The sequence below is a fragment of the Mercenaria mercenaria genome, chromosome 13, assembly GCF_021730395.1.
Source record: "Mercenaria mercenaria strain notata chromosome 13, MADL_Memer_1, whole genome shotgun sequence".
Classification (NCBI taxonomy): domain Eukaryota; kingdom Metazoa; phylum Mollusca; class Bivalvia; order Venerida; family Veneridae; genus Mercenaria; species Mercenaria mercenaria.
Window position 1 is genome coordinate 47,487,723 of NC_069373.1, and position 27,068 is coordinate 47,514,790.

Consider the following 27,068-nt stretch of genomic DNA (forward strand, 5'->3'; position numbering starts at 1 on the left):
AAACGACCTCCGAGTAATTTTTAGATCCGCTCACGAGTAAACAAGAATTTCCCCTAAATAGCCGCCATGCTGGCCCCACATACACCGTCACTCTCTACGTGGACAACCTGATCTAAACCCAAAGCCAGAATACCGTAGGGTCCTCCTGTCAAATGCTGAAAGAATTCAAGTTAACCCTCACCTCGTACCTCACCCCGAGTTCCTCCAAAACAAGATATTTTGTGGAATGGCGGCCATTCGTGCCGTGTAGGGTACTACCCATTCTACAACAGCCACCTGGTCCGATCCAAAATTCAAGGTGTAGGGCGGAGCTTTGGTTGCCGAAAATAAAAATGTGAAAATAAATGGTTTCGGACCTCTGACGACTCATACATCAACCCTAGTTCCTCCCAAATAAAAGTTCTCCCGAAATGAAGGTCAAACGTTCCGGGTGGGTGGGGCAACCTTCTCTACAATTGCCACTCAGTTCGATCCAAAAGTCAAGGTCTGGGTTGGCGGTGGTGATACACAAACTGAAAATAGTGAAATTTTCCAAAAACTGCCTCAAACCAACTTTTAGACCCGCTCACGAATAGAAAAGAGATTTTCCGGAGTAGCACCATGCTGGCCCGCCCAAGACCTCCACCTTCTGCAACGGCCTCCTGGTACAGTCCCAAAATCAGGGTCCCATAGGGTCTCCTATCAAGTGCTGTTAGAAATATAGCTCATACCTTCCTCACACCTCACCCTGGGTATCGCCTAAAAAGGAGTTTTCCCGGAATGGTCAATGAGACAATTCTTTCTACAAAGGCCATCTTGACCGACCCAAAAGTCAAGGTCTTGGGCGGATTTTTGGATGCCCAAACTGTTAAAAGTGAAATTATCCAAAAATGGCCAGGGACCAAAATTGAAACCCGCTCACGAATTAACAAGACTGGTCTCGGAGTAGTCGCCATGCTGGCCCCACGTAGACCGTCGACCTTTACAATGGCCACCCTGTCCAGTGCCAAATTCAGGGTCCCGTATGGAACTCCTATTAACTGCTGTAAGAATTTTAGGCCTCCCACTTCTCGCAACTCAACCCGGGTTCCACATAAACAGGAGTTTTCCCGGAATGACGGCCACCAATGGCAGGAGGGGAACAACTCTCTCTGCAACAGCTACTCTCTATCCTGTCATATCCAAAAGTCAAGGTCTGGCTTGAAGCTAGGTGTGCTCAAACTGAAAACAGTGAAAATTTCCAAAAATGGCCTCACACCAAATTTGAGACGCCCACGAGTTAACAAGAGTGCGAGTGTTTCCCGGAGGAGCCGCCATGCTGGTTCCACATAGACCGTCACCCTCTACAATAACCACTCGGTACAGGCCCAAACTTAGGTCCAGCAGTGTCTTCATATAAACTGCTGTAAGAATTTAAGGCCACCCCAGCCTCACACCTTACCCCGGGGTCCTCCCAAACAAGGGTTTACCTGTAATAGCGGCCACCAGTTCTGGTGTGGGACAACCCTCTCTACATTGGCAGCCCGCTCAGATCTTAAAAGTCAAGGTTTGCGGCGGGGCTGGGAGTGCCCGATCTGAAAAAAGTGAAATTTTGCAAAAATGACCTCTGACCAATTTTGGACCCCGGGTTCCTCCATTACAAGAGATTTTCCCGAATGACGGCCACACATGCCGTGTAGGGAATACCCCTATCTACAACGGCCACCTGATCCGATCTAAAATTTAAAAAATGAAAATTAAAGGCCTCGGACCAAATTTGAGATCCGCTCACGAGTAAACAAGATATTTCCCGGAGTAGCCGCCATGTTGGCCCCCTATGCACCCTCTACAACGACAACTTGGTCTCTTCCAAAAATCAGGGTCCCGTAGAGTTCTCCTATCAACTGATGTAAGAATGTGAGTCCACACTCGACTCAGACCTCACCCAAGGTTCCTCCCATATAAAAGTTTTCCAGGAATGGCAGTCAGCCAAGCCGAGAGGGGAACAACCCTTTCTACAACGGCCACCCGGTTCAATCCAGAAGTCAAGTTTAAGAAAAACGGACTCAGACCAATTTTGAGACCTGTTCACGAGGAAACAGGCGTTTTGGCCGGAGTAGCGGACATGCTGGTCCCAACAAACAAAACAACAGCCACCCAGTTTCGTCCAAAAGTCAGGGTCCCATATTACCTCCTGTTAACTGCTGTAAAACTTTTAGGCCACATTTGCCTCACACATCAACCTGAGCTCTTCACAAACAAGAGATACCCCGAAATTGCGGCTAACCGCGCCGGATATGCATCAACCCTGTCTAGAACGGCCACTCGGTCCAATCCAAAAGTCCAAAAGTTAAAATTTTCAAAAACTGTCTTCGACCAATATTGACACTCGCTCATGAGTTAACAAAAGTTTTACTTGAGTAGCCGCCATGCAGGCTCCCCATTCACCATCATCCTCTTCAACGGCCACCCAGTCTCGTTCTAAAGTCAGGTCCAGGAGGGTCCTCAAATCAACTACTGTAAGAGTTTTAGTCCACCCCCGCCTCACACTTTACACCAGGGTCCTCCCAAACAAGAGTTTTTCCAGAATGGCGACCATCCGGGCCGGTTGGGAGACAACCCCTTATACAACGGCCATCTGGTCCGATCCAAAGTTCAAGGTTCGGTGAAGGTGCTTGGGGTGCAAAAATTGTAAAAAGTGAAAATTTTCAAAAAATGGCCAAGGTCAAGGACACCAAGGTGTTATTCTTAAAATATTTCTAAGGTTGAAGTTTTTCGGCAACCTTTGCTTTTCTGTAATATTTTTGTTATTATTGCTTATATCTTACTGTAACTTCATATAAACATTGTCCAGGATAGAAAGTATGTGTAGGGGCTGGGCCCATTATACCCAGTGTCAAGGTCATCGAGGTGTTTTGCTTAGAATTATTTTCATGTTAATTTTTTGAAAGCTTTATTTATAGACATATCTTTGGTATTTAAAATATAATGAAATTAAAGATATTTATTTATAATCATCATCTGCATGTGTGGTTACAATCCCTATAACTCTAATTGTATTTTTGAAAGAATTATGCCCTTTCATATTTGAAGTGTTTTGGCAATCTTTGCTTTTCAGGATAGAACAATATAAGATAATGACATGACACCTAAAATGTTTTTTTTTATCATCATCATTTGCATGTGTGGTAACAATCCCTATAACTCTAATTTGTATTTTTGACCAAATTATCCCCCTTTCATACTTAATTTTTATTGTAAACCTTGTTTTCTGGACATAACTTTGGTTCTATATAAGAAAATGACTTGAAACTCAAAATATATCTTTACTATCATCATCATTACCCCTTCAATACTTGACCTTTAACCTTTCTGAGTAGTAGGTCCTTTTTATATCTTAGTATTTGTTCCTTTTAAAGTAGAGGTCTCTTATTGAGATGTAAATTCATTTCACTGTCATATCGCCGAATAGTGGAACGCTCTGTCTTACGGACAGTTCTTGTTGTTGTGTGCACGTCTAACTGAAGACGCCAACACGAAAACACGACAAATAAAATGATATTTTGGTTTTGGTGTCGTCGGGACAAAAAAAAACACTTATTTGTCGAGTTTTCCTGATTTTGGCCCACCAACGGGAAAACACGACAAATGCATTATTTGTTGAGTTTTCGTGTTTTCTTATAACAATTTATAGGCGACAGTAGTTCTAAGAAATGGAAATAATAATTTCTATTGCAATTGTTACACATTTGATTTGATCTTTCAGTTTATACTCCTTGCCACATCATATGCCGATGCTAAAAGATCAAAAGGTTCAAAGTCAAAGACACCAAACTCAAAGACATCAAACTCAAAGACATACAATAAAAACTGCAAGGGACTTGATAGAGTAGGTATCATTTTGTGTGTTTTGCTTAATTGGTTTAACGTCACTTTCTATCTGTTATGCAACGGCCAAACGTAGTCTTGATTCACAGTGATTTCTTCATGTATCTCAAAGATTAAAAGGTGGAAGACGACATTGTCAAATCCTCATGTAGAAAATACGATGCATCCGTGGATAGACCGGTCGATTTGTAATACAGCCTTTTGATTTTATTCAGTGGTAGACTTATTATTGTCACCCTTTTGTCAGTGTCGAAGACGGTGTCCTTGTCACAAAAGAAAATGCAAGTGACCAGTTTCTCAAATACCTGATGAACTTCACACATATATTATGCATCATGAGGTCTCGTTTGACAAGTAATATGACAATATCTTTTATTCTGTTAAAATTGTGCCCCTTTTTTAACTATGACTTTCTGAGTTTTGACATATTTTATAAAATGTCAAAACAGCAATATTTAAGTGCCCTGTAACGGCTGTAAAAGTCCCCCCGTACTTTGATTCAGTGTTTTTATATTTTCTTGTCCTTTGGGACCATGGTGTCCATTCAATATTTTTGTAATAGAGTTTCGCTTAAGCCGGTGCTAGTGTGCGTGAGAGGTGTTGCACATTTCATAACCTCACATGAACAGACTCAATCAAACCGAGTCTGCTATTATTCTGCTTGGCATACTGGAAAGGTTAATGTCCGTAAGGATTCCACAGGAAATTGATTATTCAGTTGCTGATTTCCAAATTTCAATATACGATGAGCATAACGAAAGTATACATGTTTGATTGTTCGTTTGGTTTAACATCACATCGACACATCTTGCGACATGCCAGGTTTTTATGGTTGAGAAAGACCCAAGGTCGCCCAAAACTAGGCCTAATTTCAGGCATAGACTGGCACCTCGGTAGAATCACAGATCTTCCATTAGTCAGCATGATGGCTTGAAAGAGATCTACACCTGAAGCGAGGTTTCGGATCCACACCGGTGAGGAGCAAGTGATTCAAGACTGTGACTCAAATCAGACTTGGAGCGCCGGTATAAATTACAGACTCTGGTATATACCGGATTAACTAAATTTGAACGAAAAATATCTTAAATGTATATATTTTGTAACCATGGTGATACTAACCCTAATAGCCTTTAGTCAGTATATTATGCATATTATACACTAAATGCGTGCGGACATGCAAAAATATGCATATTTTTGCCGTGCGCTACAATTGATAATCATTTCCGGGCATGCGCAGAAGACCGCTCCAACTCTGCAATGAGTTACATCGGTGATTCAAAATCAGCGACCTTTCCACTGAATAACGAAAACCCCTTATAGGTGTGTTTTGGAATAGCAAACAAGATAATAATTTCTTTTCCTGAGTACATGGATTTTTCAATTTTCCATCAGACAGAACAATTACAGGCAGCGATGATGTCAGTAAAGAAACAAATAGCAGAAATTATAAAAAAAAAATTGGACAACAAGCTTTCAGTAATACGCACACATTAGATGGCGCTTATTTTGATTAATGATAGTGAGATGTAATGCAGCTTACTGCATTTATATTTTTTTTTTTACATTCACCCAGCGCTGTCCGCCGAATGAAATATGCGCAACCACAGCCAATTGTGTAGTGCCAACGTTTTGTTTTCACAGATGCTTCCCATGTAAGTATTACTTTTTTCCATAGTTCTTATCAAAGAAGAATGGATTAGTAATATTTAAAAGTAAAAGTTAAGTCAATGGCATTTTATTTGAGGAAATTATAACCAGAAGTCTGTCATGATTACTGGCTAGGTTTCAATACGGGACCCATTTCAGTACCAAGATCCGTGTCTGCATTTAAACATCTTTGGACTGAATTGTTTTAGCTACCGCTTGGAGTGCGGGAGCTGATGTGTTTTCTCCCTGGTCTCGTCATACCAAAGGCTTCACAAATTGTACTAGTAGTTTTCTCACTCGGCGCTCAGCATTAAAAGGAGGATAGTTCTATAACTGGTCAGCTCGCTGTCTGTATAATGTGATAAGTGGGGTATAATATCATGTGATATTTCATTGAGTTAGCACTGTTAAGTTAGGCAATGTACTTTCTGCTACAAGAAGACACTGTCGTTCTTATGACCGAACAATGTTTGAAAAAGACGCTAAACGCACTTATCAAATTAAATGTATTTACGATGTTATATATCCATTATATATTTTAGAATTCAAAGTAGGAATTTAAATGTTTGAAAATCCAAGACTTTTTCAAGGTAAGATTATGCTAGGCCAAATCAAAAAAAAAAAACAACTAGAATCAAGATACACAGAAATGTCAATTTACGCTCCTCTCAGATTCAGTTTTGACATAAAGTAATAAAAGCGATAATATATGTGCGTGTTAGAATCATATTTAGCTTTTTAATGCAGATGAACCAACTCACCACAGAATCAACATCTAATGGAATGTACTTATGTTTTAACTGTTTACTCTTCGTTTTGCATGTATTGACAATATAGTATTATGCTAATATAAGACAAATGTTCATAACAACCTATGAAATAGTCGGTACCTTCATATATTACATTTGTGCCGTGCCATGAGAAAACCAACATAGTGGCTTTGCGACCAGCATGGATCCAGACCAGCCTGCGCTTCCGCGCAGTCTGGTTAGGATTCATGCTGTTCGCTAACAGTTTTTCTAACTGCAATAGGCTTTGCAAAGCCACTATGTTGGTTTTCTCATGGCGCGGCTCATTTATTCTTTTAGGTAAATGTGTTAATGGTGATTGCCTGATCAACACCTCTCCTCCTTATAGACCGAGGATGCGCAATGACCCATCCATTTTATCCTGCGTTTGTTACCCTGGTTGGACAGGGGCAAACTGTGATGAAGGTAGGATTATTTTATTCTATTAAATTCAAAGGGCCTCTGTGGCAAAGTGATTACGGTCACCTGCCCTTTGCCGCTATGGGTTCAAACCTTGCTTTGGGTATAAAATTCCTCATGTGCGGAAGCCGGCTTACGGAAGCTCGGTTTTTCTATCCAGGTACCCATGCCCGGAAGCTGTTAAAGTAGTCAAATGACCTAAATTGTATCGATGCTTACTTAAAACCTACCAAAAATAAAGACATATTGGATCATTTGATCAATAAAAACAGTTGTTTTGCTATTGTTGTCATAATTTCTTTCTGATTTTTACAAAATCCAAATTACATTCCTTTATAGGCGTCCAGGTACGGTGGCATGAACGTTGCATAAAAAGATATCTCAAAAATGTTTTCAGTTTACAATGAAACGTAACAATATAAATTGCATTGTATGTTTTGCCACCTAGGATAGGCACCCGGTCTTCCTTTAGCATGACAGACTTGAATAGTCGCCATTCAACCAAAATTACGTCAAGTCATCTCTAAGCCAAATAAAGAAAACGTCCTTACATTCACTACTTTTTGTTATCCTTGGTAAACTTTATATATCCCCAAAATGCTTCTATAGACCTGTAATCGAAGTTAGTTAGTCTGCTGCTTCGGTTTCAGTTATCGTAAATTCCAACCGCATGTTTATAAGGACTACTTGTTTGTTGTTCAAAGACTGGGTTGACTGATCATGTATTTTCATATCGCATTTTCGATGCTGATGAATGTCTAAGAATAACAGAGCTAAGATCAAACCGTTGCTACAGGGCGTAATGCGTGTTGCACATTTTAGTATCTCCCATGAAGAAACTCAGTTACACCAACGCTGATAATTGAGCCGCGCCATGAGAAAACCAACATAGTGGATTTGCGACCGGCATGGATCCAGACCAGCCTGCGCATCCGCGCAGTCTGGTCAGGATCCATGCTTTTCGCTAACGGGTTCTCTAATTGCAATAGGCTTTGAAAGCGAACAGTATGGATCTTGACCAGACTGCGAGGATGCACAGTCTGGTCTGGATCCATGCTGGTCGCAAAGCCACTATGCTGGTTTTCTCATGGCGCGGCTCATATTATCTTTGCTTGGTTGTGTTCTATGCTTCCAAAATTTCTTCTTATAGATTTTGTTAACCTCTTGCTTCCTTAATGTCAAGGTGCTTGCATAGAATTGCAAACCACATTCATTAACCTTAGCTTCCGTTTTAAGTATATAGTCTTATAACTACATGCAAAAACTTATTGGTTCCGTTTCGGATATTGTCGACAGTCTAGGTGCTTATTCAGGTGCGCAAACCATCTATATTGACCTAATGCTATTATTTTAGATATCATCGATTTTCAAGTTGCTTGCTTGTGCTTCGCATCAATCTGTGTTGATATATAATTACTAATATTTCAGATATTGTGGATTGCCCATTGGCAAATGCTTGTAAAGGCCTGTCGTCAGCATTAATCCACTTATGTTGACCTTCTACTTTTTTTACTTGCAGCTGTACTAATCCTGATTCATAATGAAATTATATTGTTCTCGGTTTGATTAACTAACTAAATTATTACTAATTCAACTTGACATTAAGTGAAGACATTATACCTGTATATCTGTTAAAAGCAGTATACCACTTAAAGTAAAGAAATGTACAGTAACAGCAACTCAGTACGTGTTGGAAAGAGTCACCTTCTATGAGAATGAAATGAATCATCTGCTCAAGGAACACGCAACAGGACAATCTCGCTTGGAAACGTTTAAGAGCGCTCTGCATTCTCAAGTCTGAACGAAACATTGCTTTAGGACCTATTGAACTAAGAGATCCCTTGATGACACTTTTAAAAAAATCATTGCACTTCTCTGTTGTACCTGTCAACAGTTCACTAAACATGGAAAAACATTAAAAAGAAACAGCTACGTTGCCAAAATAGCACCCCCTTCCACCAACTCCTCGTCACTTATTGAACATAGCTTCATTGCACAGCAATATCTGCATCTCAGTATGTGTTGAAAACAGTCTATGAATTCTATGAATTAAATAAATCATCTGCTCAAGGTACATAGAACAGAACAATCCCAAGTTGTAACTTTGGAGTATGTCGCGTTTTCAAGTCTGAACGAAACATTGCTTTGGGACCTATAGAACCAAGACAGCCTTTGATAACAATAAGAATAAAACTACTAATAATAAGGAAATTATTATTGATTATTTTACGTGGATAACATGTTTAGTTTTCAACCAATTTGCAATATGGTCCACGCTCATAATGACGCTTATAACAACAGTATTGCACTCCTCTGTTGTACCGGTCATTTGTTTACTAAACATGGACAATGATCAAACAGAAATAGCTACGCTCCAACATAGCAGTCCCTTTCAACCGACTTCTCGTCACTCATTGAACATACATGTAGTTGACTCCTCGTGCCTTATTGCACAGAGACAACTTCTAAAGCCTCGTTGCAAAGAAACAACTCTTCATTCATTAAACATCGTCAACTTCTCATGCATCATTGCACAAAGAAAACTTTTCGTGACCCATTTAACAGTCAGCTTCTCATGACTCACTGAACATAATCAATTACTCGTGCCTCATTGCGCATAGACAACTGCTAGTCCCTGGATGCACAGATACACTCTCATTGAATATTGTCTACTCCTCCCTCGTGCCTCATTTCACAGAGAACACTTGTCATGACTCATTTAACAAAGTAAACTGCTTCTTACTCATTTCACAGGGACGACTTCTCGTGACTCATTTATCATAGTTAACTACTCCTACCTCATTGAACATTAACTACTCCTCGTGCCTCATTGCCTAGAAAAACATTCTCGTGACTAGTTGAACAATGTCTACTCCTTGTACCTCATTGTACAGAGAAAACTTCTTGTAACTTATTGAACATTCTCTACTCTCGTACCGCATTCCACAAAGTAAACTTCTCATGACCCAATAAATATTGTCTACTCCTCATGTCTGATTGTACAGAGTCAAATTCTCCTGTCTCATTGAACATTGTCAACTCCTTGTGTTTATTGCACAAAGATAACTCTTTTAGTTACTAGTTCAAAACAGTCAATTCCTTGTGTCTCGTTGTACAGAGACAACTCCGTGTGCGTCGTTGCGTACAGAAAATATCTCTTGACTCATTGAATATATGCTAATCCTAGTGCCTCATTGTACAGAGACAACTTATCGTGACTCCTAAAACATAGTCCACTCCTTGTGCTTTGTTGCACAGGGACAACTTGTCGTGACTCATTCGAAAGAAACAGCTCATCTTAGTTTGTGTATAAAACCCCACATGTATTAAAACGTCTGTTTTATTGCTGAAAGACTAATTGACTGAACCAATATTTTTATGTTACATTTCAGATATTGATGAATGTTTAGCAACGTCCCCATGCTCAGGTCCAACGGCAGGTTGTGTGAACTTTGAAGGGTCTTACTCATGCACCTGTGCCTCCGGCTGGCAGACGAACGTATGTGTCGGTAAGTAATACTCCTGCTTATCGTTATGCATTGCTGTTTTTATTAAGCATGAATTTCGTCATAAATATTTTACACATTGTGTCAGATTTACAAACGTCCCTTGATCCATTCATCATTGACAACTCATCATGTCTTAATGAACAAAGATTACTTCCCGTGACTCATAAAACATAGCCTACTACTTGTTCCGCATTGAATATTGCCTACCTCTCGTGCCTTATTGCACAGAGAAAATTATTCGTGATACATTGTAAAATGATCTACTCCTCGTGCCTTATTCAAAAGAGAAAGCTTCTTGTGACTCATAAATCATGGTAAGCCTGTGACACTTGTGACAGTTTGCAGAGAGACAATTTTCTCGTGCCTCGATGCACAGGAAAAACATCTTGTAATTCATGGAACATTGTCTACTCCTAGTGCCTCATTGTTCAGAGAAACTGCTCGAGACTCCTTAAACATACTCATATCCTTTTGAAGCGTTGCAAGGGACAACGTTTTGTGACTCATTCAACGTTGTCAACCTCATGCCTATATGCAGAAAAAAAACTTCTGATGACTCAACTAGCATAGCCAACTCCTCGTGCCTCAATGAACAGAGACAACTTTTTGTGACTCATCTAATTTAGGCAACTCCTCGCGCCTCAATGCACAGTGGCATCTTCTCATGACAAATTAGACATAGTCAACTACTCGTGACAATTTGCGCCGTTGACAGCGTGTATATAAAGACTAACTTTTTGTTGATCAAAAACTAGTTTGAATGAACAGGTATTATATATAAATTTTATGATATTGATGAATGTTTATGAAAAATAGAGTTACATTTAGGCCGGTGCTAGAAACATCATTTGGTCTGTTACTTGTACAGGCGAATCGACACATGTTTTAATCTTTCTTCCTTTTCATGTATCATCAAGAGTGCAGAAGCTTGCACAGATTGCATCCTATTTATATTGACCGAATACTATCATTTCAGGTATTATCAGTATTCAAAGTGCTTGCACTTTCTTCACAAAAACGTTTCTTGATTTATTCTTTTATTTCAGATGTCATTGATTGCCCAGATGCTTGTCAAGGCCCGTCTTCCACTTGTGTTGACTTTCCGCTTGGGAGTTTTACTTGCAACTGTTCAGATCCTGGTTACGAGCTAGCTGAAAATAAAACAACATGTATAGGTATCGCGGATAAAACCTTTTTTAAATTGATAGATTATTAAGTTCTCGTTTTGATTACCTGACTAATTCTTTACTTATATATCTTGAAATTAAGTGAAGACTGTATATTTGTATATCTATCTAAAACACTATGCCACTTAGAATAAACACATGACCTCAGGACTAGAACTATATTATCAACATCTCGGTACGCGTTTGAAACATAAACGATTTATGAATAAAATGAATCAGCTGCTCAATGTACACTAAAAAAGAACAGTCTCACTTGGAAACTTTGGAGAGCACAGCATTCTCAAGTCTGAATGAAACATTGCTTAAAGACCTATTGAACCAAGATAGCCTTTAATGACGCTTTTAACGAAATCATTGCATTCCTCTGTTATACCAGACAATTGTTCGCTTAACACGGGGAAACATCAAATAGAAACAGCTAGGTTCCAGTAAAGCAGCCCCCTTCAGCCAACTCCTCGTCACTTAGGAACATAGTCAAAACATCGAGCTACATTGTATAGAAATTCCTATAGTCGCATTGCATAGAAAATCTCCTCTTCATTCATTAAACATTGTCCACTACTCATGCATTATTGCAAATAGAAAACGTTTCGTGACTCATTAAACATAATCAGCTTATCTTGACTGACGGAAAATAGTCAACTACTCGTGGGTCGTTGCTAAGAGACAACTCCCCGTGCCTCGTTGCAAAGGGAAACTTCTCCTGGCTCATTCAACATAGTCTACTCCCCGTGCCTAATTGCACAGAGAAAACTTCTCATTCAGTTAAGATTAAAAACTGCTTCTGACTTATTTCCCATGGACTACTTCCTGTGATTCATTCATCATAGTCAACTTCTCGTACTTCGTTGAACATTGACTACTCATTGTGTCTCATTGCGCAAAAAAGTTTTTCCCTGAGTCATCGAACATTGTCATTTCTTGCAATTTTTTTCACAGACATAACTGTTTGATCCTCAATAAAGGTAGTCAACTTCTCGTGACTCGTTGCACAGAGACAACTGGCAGTGCCTCATTGTGCAGAGAATACGTGTAGTAACTCATTGAATATTGTATAATCAAATTGCCTCATTACACAGAGAAACATGCTCGTGAATCCTGACACATAATCATGTCCTTGTGCCTCAATGCACAGGGGCAACCTCTCGTGACTCATTCGACGTTTTTTATCTGCTCGTGCCTTTATGCACAGAGACGCCTTCTCGTGACTCATTTCCAACATTTCGTGTCTCATTGCACAGACACAACTACACCTGATGCATTAAACACAGTACCCCCATTATGACACATTGAACAGAATCTACTCGTGACGCAATGAACTGAAAAAAATTCTTATGATTCATTTGACAGAAACAGCCCATGTATTTAAGTTTGTGTATGAGGACCGCATATAGATAAAGATGTCATTTTTGTTGTTCAAAGACTGATTGACAGAACATGTATTACGTGTTTCTTTTCAGATATTGATGAATGTTTAGTGACGTCTCCATGTATAGGTCCAACGGCAGGTTGTGTGAACTCTGAAGGGTCTTACTCGTGCACTTGTGCCTCTGGCTGGCAGGTGAACAATGATGAATGTATCGGTAGGTTGAGTCGCTTATCTATATGCACTGCTATGTGATGAAAAGCATGAACGTTCGTCATAAATGTTTTACACGTAGTATAAGATGCCAAAACTTTCCGTGATTCGTTGAACATAGTCAACTACTTGTACCTCATTAAATATTGACTACCTCTCATGCCTGATAGCAAAGAGAAAATTACTCGTGACGCATTGAAAATTCTGTAATTCTTGTACTTCAATGCACAGTGATAACTTCTCGTGACTCGGGTAATGTCAATAGTTTTGATGCTGTGGTACAGGCTAATCGTCACATATGTCAACCTTTTGCTTCCATTACAAGTATAGTCGAGATTCCAGGTGCTTGTACAGATTGCACCCCATTTTTATTGACATAATACTATCATTTCAGTTGTAAAAGATTTTCAAGGTGCTTGCACTTGCTTCACATCAGTCCTTTTTAATTTGTTTCTTTATTTCAGATGAAGTGGATTGCCCAGATGCTTGTCAAGGCCCGTCATCCACTTGTGTTGACCTTCCACTTGGGAGTTTTACTTGCAACTGTTCTGATCCTGGTTACAAGCTAGCTGATAATGAAACAACATGCATAGGTATCTTGGATAAAACCTTCAATGACATTCGTAACTTAATAATGAAATCATTTCATTTTCGTTTTGTTAACCTGACTAAACTATTACTGATCCATCTAGAAATTAAGTGAAAACATAATACTTGTTTATTTATTTAAAACACTATACCACCTTGAAGAAAGACAGGACCTCAGGCCGAACGAAAATCAACGAAATGCATCTTGGAGTAAACTTACATGGATGAAATGAATCATCTGCTCAAAAGAACGATCTCACTTGGAAATTTTTGGAGAGCGCTGCATTCTCAAGTCTGAATGAAACGTTTCTTTAGGGCCTATTGAACCAAGGTAGCCTTTGAGGATGCTTTTAACAAAATCGTTGAACTCATCTGTTGTGCCGGTCACTAAACATGAAAAAAGATCAAACAGAAACAACTACGATCACGTATAGCATCCCTCTTCTACCAACTCCTCGTCCTTCACTGAACATAGACAACTCCTAGTGCCTCATTGCACAGATACAGCTACTAAGGCCTCATTCCATAGAAATAACTACTCTCCGATCATTAAACATTGTCAACTCTTGGTACACCATCGCACAAAGAAAACGTTCCGTGACTCATTAAGAATAGTAAGCTTCTCTTGACTCACTGAACATAGTCAAGCACTCATGAGTCGTTGCTCCTAGACACCTCCTCTTGCCTCGTGGCACAGAGAAACTTCTCCTGGCTCATTGAACATTGTCTACTCCTCGTGCCTCATTACACAGAGAAAACTTCTCATGACTCATTTAACATTGTCAACTGCTTGGGACTCATTGCACCGGGACAATAGTTCGTGACTCATTCAACATAGTCAGCTATTCGTACCTCTTGAAAACTGTTTACTCATCGTCCTGCATTGCACAGAAAAGCATTTCGTGACTCATTAATCATTGTGTAATTCTCGTACCCCATTGCACTGAGTAAACTTCATTTTCAACTTTTCGTGCCTCATTGCACAAAAACATAAGCTTCTCTTGACTCATTGAACATTGTCTTTCCTCTTACTAAATATCACAGAGTAAACTTCTACGGCCTCGTTTTACAGAGTCAAATTCTCGTGACTCATTGAAGATTGTCAACACCTTGTGCTTCGTTGAACAATTATAACTTTCCTTTAATCAGTGAAAAATGTCAACTACTTTATCATATATGCACAAAGGCAACTTTTATAGACTCATATTCACCACCTCCTGACTCATTGCACGGAGACAACTTCACGTGACACATCTTACACATCTTCGATCAGAGTCAACTCGTGTCTCACTGAACGAAATCATTTTCTTATGATTCATTTACAGCTCATGTATTTAAGCTTGTGTATGAAGACTACGTGTTCATCCATAATGACACATCGAGTCAAGTCGTGAATCATTGAACACAATTATTTTCTTACGACTCATTGGACAGGAACAGCTCATTTAAGCTTGTGTATAAAGACCGCTTGTATATCAAAACGTCTTTTGTTTGTTTTTCAGAGACTTGTTGAATGAACATGTATTTTAATGTTACTTTTCAGATATTGATGAATGTTTAACGACGTTCCCATGCACAGGTCCAACGGCAGGCTGTGTGAACTCTGAAGGGTCTTACTCATGCACCTGTGCCTCCGGCTGGCAATTGAACAGTAATGAATGTGTCGGTAGGTTATACTCCAGCTTATCGTAATGCATTGCTGTGTTATAAAAAGCATGACTGTTCGTAATAAATGTTTTTACACATGGTGTAAGATAACAAAACTTGTTCAACATTGACGACTCACTATGACCAGAAACTACTTTTTGTGACTAACTGAACATTTTTTTTTGGTGACTCATTAAAAATTGTCAACTCCTTGTGTTTCATTGCACAGAGATATTTTTTCTTGACTCATAGAAAATAGTGAACCACTGGTGGCATGTTGCACAGAGACAACTGCTCGTGCCTCGGTGCACAGGGAAAACATCTCGTGATTCATGGAACATGAACATTGTCTTCTCCTAGTATCTCATGGCACAGAGAAAACTTCTTGTTACTCCTTAAACATAGTCAACTCTTTGTGAATCATTGCACAGGGACAACGTTTTATGACTCATTCGACGTTGTCAATTCCTTGTGCCTATATGCACGAAGACAACTTCTTGTAACTCATTTAACATGGTTCCAAGACTTGTTTGACTGGACATGTATTTTATAGAAGATATATTATAATGACGAATGTCTATGAACAATAGTTTCACTTAGGTCGGTGCTAGGGGGAAGGGGGCACCGTAAGGGTGTGACCCAGTGCCTCCTATAAGCAAACCTAATTAAACCGAGTCATTATCATTTTACATAGTTGTGTTCTGTACTTCCAATCGATGATCTTAATGTTTTTATTAAACTATTACTTACATGTATTCCAGTTGCTTGTACAGGATCGCAACCAAAATGAGTCAACCTTCCGTTTCAGGTGTCGTCGATTGTTATGATGCCTGTACAGGAATATCGTCACGTGTGCTAACCTTTTGATTCCTTTTCAGGTATCGTTGAGAGTGCAGAAGCGTGTACACCTTGTAACTCATCTATATTGAAGAAATACTGTCATTTCAGGTGTCATCAATTTTCAAGGTGCTTGCACTTGCTTTACTGCAGCAATGTTTTGTTTCAGATGTTGTGGATTGCCCAGATGCTTGTCAAGGCCAGTCATCAACTTGTGTTGATTTTCCACCTGGGAGTTTTACTTGCAACTGTTCTGATACTGGTTACGAGCTAGCTGATAATAAAACAACATGCATAGGTATCTATCTTCTCGTTTTGATTACCTGACTAAACTATTAATGATTTATCTTGTAAATTAGCTACGTTCTAATATATCAGCCCATTTCAACCCAATCCTCGCCACTCGGTGAACAAAGTCAACCCCTCGTGCCTCATTGCACAGAAACAATTCCTCTTCAGTCATAAAACATTGTCAACTCCTCGTGCATCATTGCGCAAAGAAAACATTCCGTGACTCATTAAACATACTCAGCTTCTCTTAAAACACTGAGCATAGTCAACTTAATGTGCATTGTTGCACAGAGACACTTCTCATGACTCATTTAACATTGTCAACAGTTTGTGCCTCATTGCACAAGGACAACTTCTCGTGGCTCATTCAACATAGTTAACTACTTGTACCTCACTGAACATCGTCTACTACTCGTTCTTCATTGCACAGAAAAACCTTCTCGTGACTGATTAAACATTGTCTACTCCTCATACCCCATTGCACAGGATAGACTTCTCGTGACTCATTAAGCATATTTTAGAGTTCATGCCGACTTGCACAGAAAATACTTGTTGTGACTCATTGAACATTGTCAACTCCTTGAGCTTCATTGCACAGGGAAGACTTTTCCTTACACATTAAAGATTCAGTGAGTAAGTGAGTTGGGTTTTACGGCAAATTAACAAAGAAGGTCATATATCGCAGAACATTGAAGATAGTACACTACTCGTGACTCGTTGCACAGGGTCAACTCCCCGTGCGTCGTTGCAAAGAGAAAATATCTAGTGACTCGTTAAACATTGTCTATTTCTAGCGACTCACTGGACATAGGATACTTCTCTTGCTTATATGCACACATACAAGTTTTCGAGATTCTTATTAAACTTCTCGTGACTCATTGCATGAAGACAACTTCACGTGACACATCTAACATAGTTCATGCCTTATGACATGTCGATCAGAGTCAACTCGTGTCTCACTGGATGAAATCATTTTCTTATGACTCATTATACAGCTCATGTATTGAAGCTTGTGTATAAAGAGCGCGTGTTTATGAAGACGACCTGTTCGTAGTTCAAAGACTGTTTGACTGAACATTTATTTTTGTGTTACATTTCAGATATTGATGAATGTTTAGGGACGTCCCCATGCACAGGTCCAACGGCAGGTTGTGTGAACTCTGAAGGGTCTTACTCATGCACTTGTGGTTCCGGCTGGCAGCTGAACATTGACGAATGTGTCGGTAGGTTATACTCCAGCTTATCATTATATATTGCCGTGTCATAAAAAGAATGAACGTTCATCATGAATGTTTTTCGCATGGTGTAAGATGCCTAAATTTTTCGTTATTTTATCAATATTGACAACTCACCATGCCTCAATGAACAAAAACGACTTCTCGTGATTCATTGAACATAGTCAACTACTAGTACTTCATTAAATATTGCCTTCGTCTTGTGCCTGATTGTAAACAGAAAATTACTCGTTGCTTATTGAAAATTGTTTACTCATCGTGCCTCATTGCACAGAGAAAACTTCTCATGACATATTAAATATTGGCAACTCCTTGTGTTTCATTGCAAAGAGATAACTTCTCGTGACTCATAGAACATTGTCAGCCACTCGCGACAGGTTGTTCAGAGACGTCTCTTCATGACTCGTTGTACATTGAAAGCTACTTTTAATTCATTGGATATTGTCTACTCCTAGTGCCATATTGCACAGTGAAAACTTCTCGTAACACCTTAAACACAGTAAACGCCTTTTGATTCAATGCGCAAGGACAGCTTTTTGTGACCCATTTGAGGTTGTCAACTGCTCCTGCCTATATGCACGAAGACAACTTCTCATGACTCATTTAACATAACCAACTGTCACACATAATACATAGTCAACTACTCATGACTCGTTGCACCGTTGACCCTGTGTATGTAAGGTGTATTTTTTGTTGTTCAAGGACTAGTGTGATTAAGCATGTATTTTATATAAGATAACTGGTTTTGATGAATGATTTAGAACAATTAAGTTTCACCTTAGCCGGTGATAGTTACAGTAAGGGTGTGACACTTTCCAGAACCTCCCATGAACAGACCTAATTAAACCGAGTCTATTGTTGTTGTTTTGTTTTTGTTTTGTGTTTTTCGTCGTTGATTTTTGTTGTTGTTTGATTGTTTTCTGTACTTTCAATGGATGATCTTATTAATCCTATTAACCTATCGTATACGTATTATACAGGTGCTTTTGCAGGCTTATAAATGATAAGAGTTTACCTATTGCTTTTGTTTCAGATATTGTCAGTTGGTCTAAGGTTTGGCACGGCTAATCGTCACCTGTGTTAACCTTTTGCTTCCTTTTCACGTGTCATTGATTAACAAGGTGCTTGTACTGGCTTTATATCAACCTCTTTTCATATATTACATTTATTTCAGATGTCGTGGATTGCCCAGAATCTTGTCAAGGCCCGTCATCCACTTGTGCTGACCTTCCACTCGGGAGTTTTACTTGCAACTGTTCTGATCCTGGGTTCGAGCTAGATGAAAATGAAACAACATGCATAGGTAACTTGGATAAAACCTTAGATAGCATATTTTAAACTAGATGGTGAAATTACTTCGTTCTTATTTGAAGTACCTGATCAAACTATGAATGATTCATTTTGTAATTGTGAAGACATTATACATGTATATCTATTTTAAGCAGTATACCACCTAGAATAAAGATAGGAACTCAAAGCGAAAAGTACAGTATCATCATCTTAGTACGCGTTGTAAATAGTCGCATTCTATGAGTGAAATGAATCATCATCTCTAGGTATATAAAACAGGACAATCTCGCTTGGAAACTTCGGAGGCACCGCATTCTCAAGTCTTAACGAAACGTTGTTTTAGGACCTATTGAATCTAGACGACAGCCTTTGGTGGCGCGTTTAGCAAAGTCATTGCACTTCTCTGTTGTACAAGTCAAGTGTTCACTAAAGATGGAAAAATATCGAAACGGTTACATTCGAATATATCAGACCCCTTTACCAAACTTCTCATCACTCATTGAACATAGTCAACTCCTCGTGTCAAATAGCAGAGACAACTTCTAAAGCCTAAATGCATAGAAACAACTTCTCGTCATTCATTTATCATTTTCAATTCCTAATACATCATTGCATCAAGAAAACTTCTTGTGACTCATTAAATATAGTCAGATTCTTTTGACTCAACGATCATAGTCAACTTCTCGTGACTCATTGTACAGAGACAACTGCTCGTGCCTCGTTGACTTGAGAAACTTCTCATGACTCATTGAACATTGTCTATTCCTCGTGACTCATTGCACAGAAAAGAGCTTTTTAAGACTCATTAACATTGTCAAGTGCTTATGACTGATTGCCCAGGGAAAACGTCTCGTGACTCATCCAACACAGTCTACTCCTCGTAACTTACTGGCCCGCTCCTCGTGCTTCATTCTACAGAAGAAATTTTGACATGGTGATCATATTTACTCCTCGGACCACATTGCAAAGAGTAAACTTCTCATGACTCATTACAAATGTCTACTCTTCGTAACTCATTGCACAGAAAGATACTTATAGTTACTCATTGAACACTGTTTACTCCTCGTACGTACCTAATTTCATAGAGTAAACGTCTCATGACTCAATAAGCATTTTCTTCTCGTGCCTCAACTGAACGGAGTTAACACCTCCTGACGCACTGAACATTATCAACACCTTCCGTTTCATTACACAAATATAACTTCTCGTTACTTATAGAAGATAGTCAACTACTCGTGACTCGTTGCACAGAGAAAACTCCCCGTGCGTCGTTGAGGGGAGTAAACATGTCTTGGCTCATTGAACATTGTCTAATCCTGGTGACTCATTGCACAGAGAAATTTCTCGTTAGTCCTGAAACATAGTCACCTCCCCGTGATTCATTGCACAGGTTCAACGTTTCCTGACTAATCTAAGTTGTCAACCAACCTTTCCTGCCTATATGCACAAAGACAGCTTTACGTGCTTAATTAAACATAGTCAACTCCTCCTGCCTAATGGCACAGAGACAATTTCTCGTGACACATTAGACGTAGTCAACTGCTTGTGACTGTTTGCGACGTTAACCACATGTATATAGACTATGTATTTGTTGTTCAAAGACTAGTTTGACTGTAAATTTATTTTATATAATGAAATGTTTATATACAAAAGATTTCGCTTAGGCTGGACTACGGTGCCTCTAAAGTGACATGTTACGCACTTTTTTTCCACTTAGGTAATGTGAGACTTTTTTATTTCGTTTAAACGAAATTATTTCTTTTTAACGAAATAACTATTTCGTTTAAACGAAATAATTTCGTTTAAACGAAATAATTTCGTTTAAAAGAAATAACTATTTCGTTTAAACGAAATAACTAATTCGTTTAAACGAAATAACTAATTCGTTTAAACGAAATCATTTCGTTTAAACAAAATAACATTTCGTAAAAACGAAATCATTTCGTTTAAACGAATTAGTTATTTCGTTTAAACGAATTAGTTATTTCGTTTAAACGAAATAACTAATTCGTTAAAACGAAATGATTTCGTTTAAACGAAATACTTATTTCGTTAAAACGAAATGATTTCGTTTAAACGAAGTAGTTATTTCGTTTAAACGAAATGATTTCGTTTAAACGAAATAAAAAAGTCTCACATTACCTAAGTGGAAAAAAAAGTGCGTAACATGTCACTTTAGGGGCACCGTACTGGACCGTAATGGTGAGACATTTTCCAGTGCCTCCTAAGAACAAACCCAAATATACCGAGTCTATATTAGTTTTGCTTGGTTGTGCTCTGAACTTTCAATTGATGATAATTTCATTAAGCAATCGTTTATGTATATTCAAGGTGCTTGTACAGGCTCACAACCAACATGAGTTAATCTATTGCTTCGTTTCAAATACCGTCTATTGTTCTGATGCTTTTCAGGTATCGTAGAGAGTCCGTGTGCTTGTACAAATTGTAATTCATCTATATTGACCTAATATCTCTACTATCATTTCTGGTGTCATATATATTCAGAGTGCTTGCACTTGGTTCACTTCAAAGTTTTTTTTATTTATGACTATTATTTCAGATGTCGTGGATTGCCCAGATGCTTGTCAAGGCCCTTCATCCACTTGTGTTGACTTTCCGTTTGGGAGTTTTACTTGCAACTGTTCTGATCCTGGTTACGAGCTTACTGAAAATGAAACAGTATGCATAGGTAACTTGGATAAAACATTAAATGACATATTTTTAACTGAATAATGAAAATATTTTGTACTTGTTTTGATAACTTAACTAAACTATTACTGCTTTATCTTGAAATTTAGTGACAACATTATACCTGTATATCTATTTAAACAGTAAACCAATTACCTCAGGACAAAAAGTACAGTATCAGCATCTCAATACGACTCGGAACAAGTCGTCTACCATGAGTTAAATGAATCATCTGCTCAAGGTTCAGAGAACAGAACAATCTCGCATGGAAACTTTGGAGAGCGCCGCATTCTCAGCTCTGAATAAAACATTGCTTTCGAAATTCTCAGCTCTGAATAAAACATTGCTTTCGAACCTATTTAACCGAGACAGGCTTTGATGACACTTTTAACAAAGTCATTCCAGTCCTCTGTTGAACCAGTTAAATCTTCATTAAACATCGAGAAAACTCAAACAGAAACATTTATGTTCCAGTATAGCAGACCCCTTGAACTAACTACTCGTCACTCATTGAATATAGTCAACTCCTCATTCCTCATTGCACGGAAATAAAAAAAACTCCTCCACTCATTAATCCTTGTCAAGGCATCCTGCATCATTGCACAAAGTAAACTTTCCGTGACTCATTAAATATAGTCAGCTTTTCTTTACTCACGAGACATCTCCTCGTGCCTCGGTGCACAGAGACACTTCACTTGACTCGTTGAACATTGTCTACTCCTATGGCCTCATTGCACAGAGAAAACTTCTCATGACTTATTCAACAAAGTCAACTACTCGTACATAGTCTACTTGTGCCTCATTGCACAGAAACACCTGCTCGTGACTCATTGAATATTGTCTACTCCTCGTACCTCATTTTACAGAGTAAAGTTCTCATGACTCATTAAATATTTCTACACCTCGTGCCTCAATGCACAGAAAAAAAAACTTCTCGTGGCTCGTTCAACCTTTCGTGCTTATGTGTTTGTTTTTTGTTTGTTTTGGGTTTAACGCCGTTTTTCAACGGTATTTCAGTCATGTAACGGCGGGCAGTTAACCTAACCAGTGTTCCTGGATTCTGTACCAGTACAAACCTGTTCTCCGCAAGTAACTGCCAACTTCCCCACATGAATCAGAGGTGGAGGACTAATGATATCAGACACAATGTCGTTTATCAAATAGTCACGGAGAACATATGCCCCGCCCGTGCTTATGTGTACAAAGACAACTACTCTAGACTGATATTCAACTCCTCGTGACTCAGTGCGCAGAGACAACTTCATGTGACATATCTAACACAGTTCAACTCTTTTGACACGTCAAAAGAGTCAACTCCTGTCTCATAGAAGTAAATCATTTTCTTATTACTCATCTGACAGAAACAGCTCCTGTATCTAAGCTTTGGTATGAAGTCCACGTGTAATGAAGACATCGCTTTTGTTGTTAAAAGACTATTTGACTGAACATTTATTTTTGTGTTACATTTCAGATATTGATGAGTGTTTAGCGACGTCCCCATGCACAGGTCCAACAGCAGAATGTGTGAACTCTGAAGGGTCTTACTCATGCACTTGTGGTTCCGGCTGGCAGCTGAACAGTGACGAATGTGTCGGTACGTTATACCCAGCTTATCGTTATACATTGCTGTGTTACAAAACACATGAACGTTTATCATAAATAGTTTACACGTGGTGTAAGTTGCCAAAAACTTCTCGTTATTCATTCAGCATTGGCAACTCACCATGCCTCAATGAACAAAAATTACTTCTCGTCACTTATTGAACATAGTCAGCCGCCACTCGTGACAGAATGCACAGAGACATCTCCTTTTGCCTCGTTGCAGAGGGAAAGCAGCTCGTCATTCCTTGAACATTGTCTACTTCTCGTGCTTTACTGTACAGTGATAATCTTCTTAACTGTCAACTCATTGTCACTTTTTCTGAGTCATTCGACGCTTATTACTCATTAGACATAGTAAACTACTCGTAACAAGTTGCCCCGTTGACCAAGTGTAAATAAAAACCTTTTTTTTATTTTTGTTCAAAGGCTACTTTGACTGAACAAGTATTTTGTGTAAGTGAATGGTTATGTGCAATACAGTTTCACTTAGGCCGGTGCTAGGGAACGTAATGGTGTGACACTTTCAAATACATCCCATGAAAGGACTTAATTTACCCGAGTCGTATTAATTTCGCTTGGTTGTGTTCTGTACTTTTAATTGTGAACGTAATGATTTTATTAACCTACCACTTGCGTATTATCATGGTGCTTGTAAACGTTTTCCACCATAATGAATTAACCTATTGCCTCCGTTTGAGGTATCGTCAATTGTTCTGATGCTTGCACAGGCTAATCGTCAAATGTGTTTACCTTTTGCTTCCTTTTCATGTAGCATTGAGAGTCCAGGTGCTTGTACAGATTGCAATCAATCTATATTGACCTAATATTGTCATAAAGTGTATTCGATTTTCAAGGTGCTTGCACTTGCTTCATACCAACATTGTTAGATATATTACTTTTATTTCAGATGTCGTGGATTGCCCAGACGCATGTCAAGGCCCGTCGTCCACTTGTGTTGACCTTCCACTTGGGAGTTTTACTTGCAACTGTTCTGATCCTGGTTACAAGCTAGCTGATAATGAAACAGCATGCATAGGTATCTTGGATAAAACCTTCAATGACATTCGTAACATAATAATGAAATCATTTCATTTTCGTTTTGTTAACCTGACTAAACTATTACTGATCCATCTAGAAATTAAGTGAAAACATAATACTTGTTTATTTGTTTAAAACACTATACCACCTAGAATAAAGACAGGACCTCAGGCCCAACGAAAATCAACGAAATGCATATTGGAGTAAACTTACATGGATGAAATGAATCATCTGCTCAAAAGAACAATATCACTTGGAAATTTTTTGAGAGCGCTGCATTCTCAAGTCTGAATGAAATGTTTCTTTAGGGCCTATTGACCCATGGTAGCCTTTGAGGATGCTTTTAACAAAATCGTTGCACTCATCTGTTGTACCGGTCACTAAACATGAAAAAAGATCAAACAGAAACAACTACGATCACGTATAGCATCCCTCTTCTACCAACTCCTCGTCCTTCACTGAACATAGACAACTCCTAGTGCCTCATTGCACAGATACAGCTACTAAGGCCTCATTCCATAGAAATAACTACTCTCCAATCATTAAACATTGTCAACTCTTGGTACAACATTGCACAAAGAAAACGTTCCGTGACTCATTAAGAACAGTAAGCTTCTCTTGACTCACTGAACATAGTCAAGCACTCGTGAGTCGTTGCACCTAGACAACTCCTCTTGCCTCGTAGCACAGAAAATCTTCTCCTGGCTCACTGAACATTGTCTACTCCTCGTGCCTCATTACACAAATAAAATTTCTCATGACTCATTTAACATTGTCAACTTCTTGGGACTCATTGCACTGGGACAATATTTCGTGACTCGTTCAACATAGTCAGCTATTCGTACCTCTTGAAAACTGTTTACACATCGTCCCTTATTGCACAGAAAAGCATTTTTTGACTCATTAAACATTGTGTAATTCTCGTACCCAACTGCACTGAGTAAACTTCATTTTCTACTTTTCGTGCCACATTGCACAAAAAAAATAATCTTCTCTTGACTCATTGAACATTGTCTTTCCTCGTCTCGTACTAAATATCACAGAGTAAACTTCTACAGCCTCTTTTTACAGAGTCATATTCTCGTGACTCATTAAACATTGTCAACACCTTGTGCTTCATTGGACAATAATAACTTTTCTTTAATCAGTGAAACTAGTCAACTACTTTATCATATATGCACACAGGCAACTTTTATAGACTCATATTCACCACCTCCTGACTCATTGCACGGAGACAACTTCACGGGACACATCTTACACAGTTCATCCCTTATGACACGTCGATCAGAGTCAACTCGTGTCTCACTGAACGAAATCATTTTCTTATGATTCATTTACAGCTCATGTATTTAAGCGTGTGTATGAAGACTACGTGTTCATCCATTATGACACATCGCACATCGAACAGAGTCAAGTCGTGAATCATTGAACACAATTATTTTCTTACGACTCATCGACAGAAACAGCTCATGTATTTAAGCTTGTGTATGAAGACCGCTTGTATATCAAAACGTCTTTTGTTTGTTTTTCAGAGACTTGTTGAATGAACATGTGTTTTAATGTTACTTTTCAGATATTGATGAATGTTTAACGACGTTCCCATGCACAGGTCCAACGGCAGGCTGTGTGAACTCTGAAGGGTCTTACTCATGCACCTGTGCCTCCGGCTGGCAAGTGAACAGTGATGAATGTGCCGGTAGGTTATACTCCAGCTTATCGTAATGCATTGCTGTGTTATAAAAAGCATGACTGTTCGTAATAAATGTTTTTGCATATGGTGTAAGATGACAAAACTTGTTCAACATTGACAACTCACTATGACAAAAAAACTACTTTTCGTGACTAACTGAACATAGTCAACTACGTGTACATCTTTGAATATTGCTTATCTTTTGCCTCAGTACACAGAGAAAATTATTTGTGACTCATTAAAAATTGTCAACTCCTTGTGTTTCATTGCACAGAGATATTTTTTCTTGACTCATAGAAAATAGTAAATCACTGGTGACATGTTGCACAGAGACAACTCCTCGTGCCTCGGTGCACAGGGAAAACATCTCGTGATTCATGGAACATGAACATTGTCTTCTCCTAGTATCTCATGGCACAGAGAAAACTTCTTGTTACTCCTTAAACATAGTCAACTCTTTGTGAATCATTGCACAGGGACAACGTTTTATGACTCATTCGACGTTGTCAATTCCTTGTGCCTATATGCACGAAGACAACTTCTTGTAACTCATTTAACATGGTTCCAAGACTTGTTTGACTGGACATGTATTTTATAGAAGATATATTATAATGACGAATGTCTATGAACAATAGTTTCACTTAGGTCGGTGCTAGGGGGATGGGGGCACCGTAAGGGTGTGACCCAGTGCCTCCTATAAACAGACCTAATTAAACCGAGTCAATATCATTTTACATAATTGTGTTCTGTACTTTCAATCGATGATCTTAATGTTTTTTATTAAACTATTACTTACATGTATTCCAGTTGCTTGTACAGGATCGCAACCAAAATGAGTCAACCTTCCGTTTCAGGTGTCGTCGATTGTTATGATGCTTGTACAGGAATATCGTCACGTGTGCTAATCTTTTGATTCCTTTTCAGGTATCGTTGAGAGTGCAGAAGCGTGTACACCTTGTAACTCATCTATATTGAAGTAATACTGTCATTTCAGATGTCATCAATTTTCAAGGTGCTTGCACTTGCTTTACTGCAGCAATGTTTTGTTTCAGATGTTGTGGATTGCCCCGATGCTTGTCAAGGCCCGTCATCAACTTGTGTTGATTTTCCGCCTGGGAGTTTTACTTGCAACTGTTCTGATACTGGTTACGAGCTAGCTGATAATAAAACAACATGCATAGGTATC

General features: G+C 38.8%; 1 protein-coding gene across 1 annotated transcript in view; it reads left to right on the top strand.

Moving 5' to 3' along the window:
- The first annotated feature begins 1,936 nt into the window (after positions 1 to 1,936).
- Positions 1,937 to 27,068, top strand: part of LOC123530350 (fibrillin-2-like) — a 43,063-nt gene continuing 17,931 nt past the window's right edge. The window contains exons 1-15 of the mRNA XM_053520875.1: positions 1,937 to 2,131; positions 3,725 to 3,851; positions 10,094 to 10,210; positions 11,257 to 11,385; positions 12,858 to 12,980; positions 13,441 to 13,569; positions 15,108 to 15,230; positions 16,218 to 16,346; positions 17,440 to 17,562; positions 18,749 to 18,877; positions 21,425 to 21,553; positions 23,024 to 23,146; positions 24,062 to 24,190; positions 25,766 to 25,888; positions 26,935 to 27,063. Coding sequence (XP_053376850.1) covers positions 1,937 to 2,131; positions 3,725 to 3,851; positions 10,094 to 10,210; positions 11,257 to 11,385; positions 12,858 to 12,980; positions 13,441 to 13,569; positions 15,108 to 15,230; positions 16,218 to 16,346; positions 17,440 to 17,562; positions 18,749 to 18,877; positions 21,425 to 21,553; positions 23,024 to 23,146; positions 24,062 to 24,190; positions 25,766 to 25,888; positions 26,935 to 27,063 — 1,957 coding nt within the window. The remainder of the gene's footprint in view (positions 2,132 to 3,724; positions 3,852 to 10,093; positions 10,211 to 11,256; positions 11,386 to 12,857; positions 12,981 to 13,440; positions 13,570 to 15,107; positions 15,231 to 16,217; positions 16,347 to 17,439; positions 17,563 to 18,748; positions 18,878 to 21,424; positions 21,554 to 23,023; positions 23,147 to 24,061; positions 24,191 to 25,765; positions 25,889 to 26,934; positions 27,064 to 27,068) is intronic.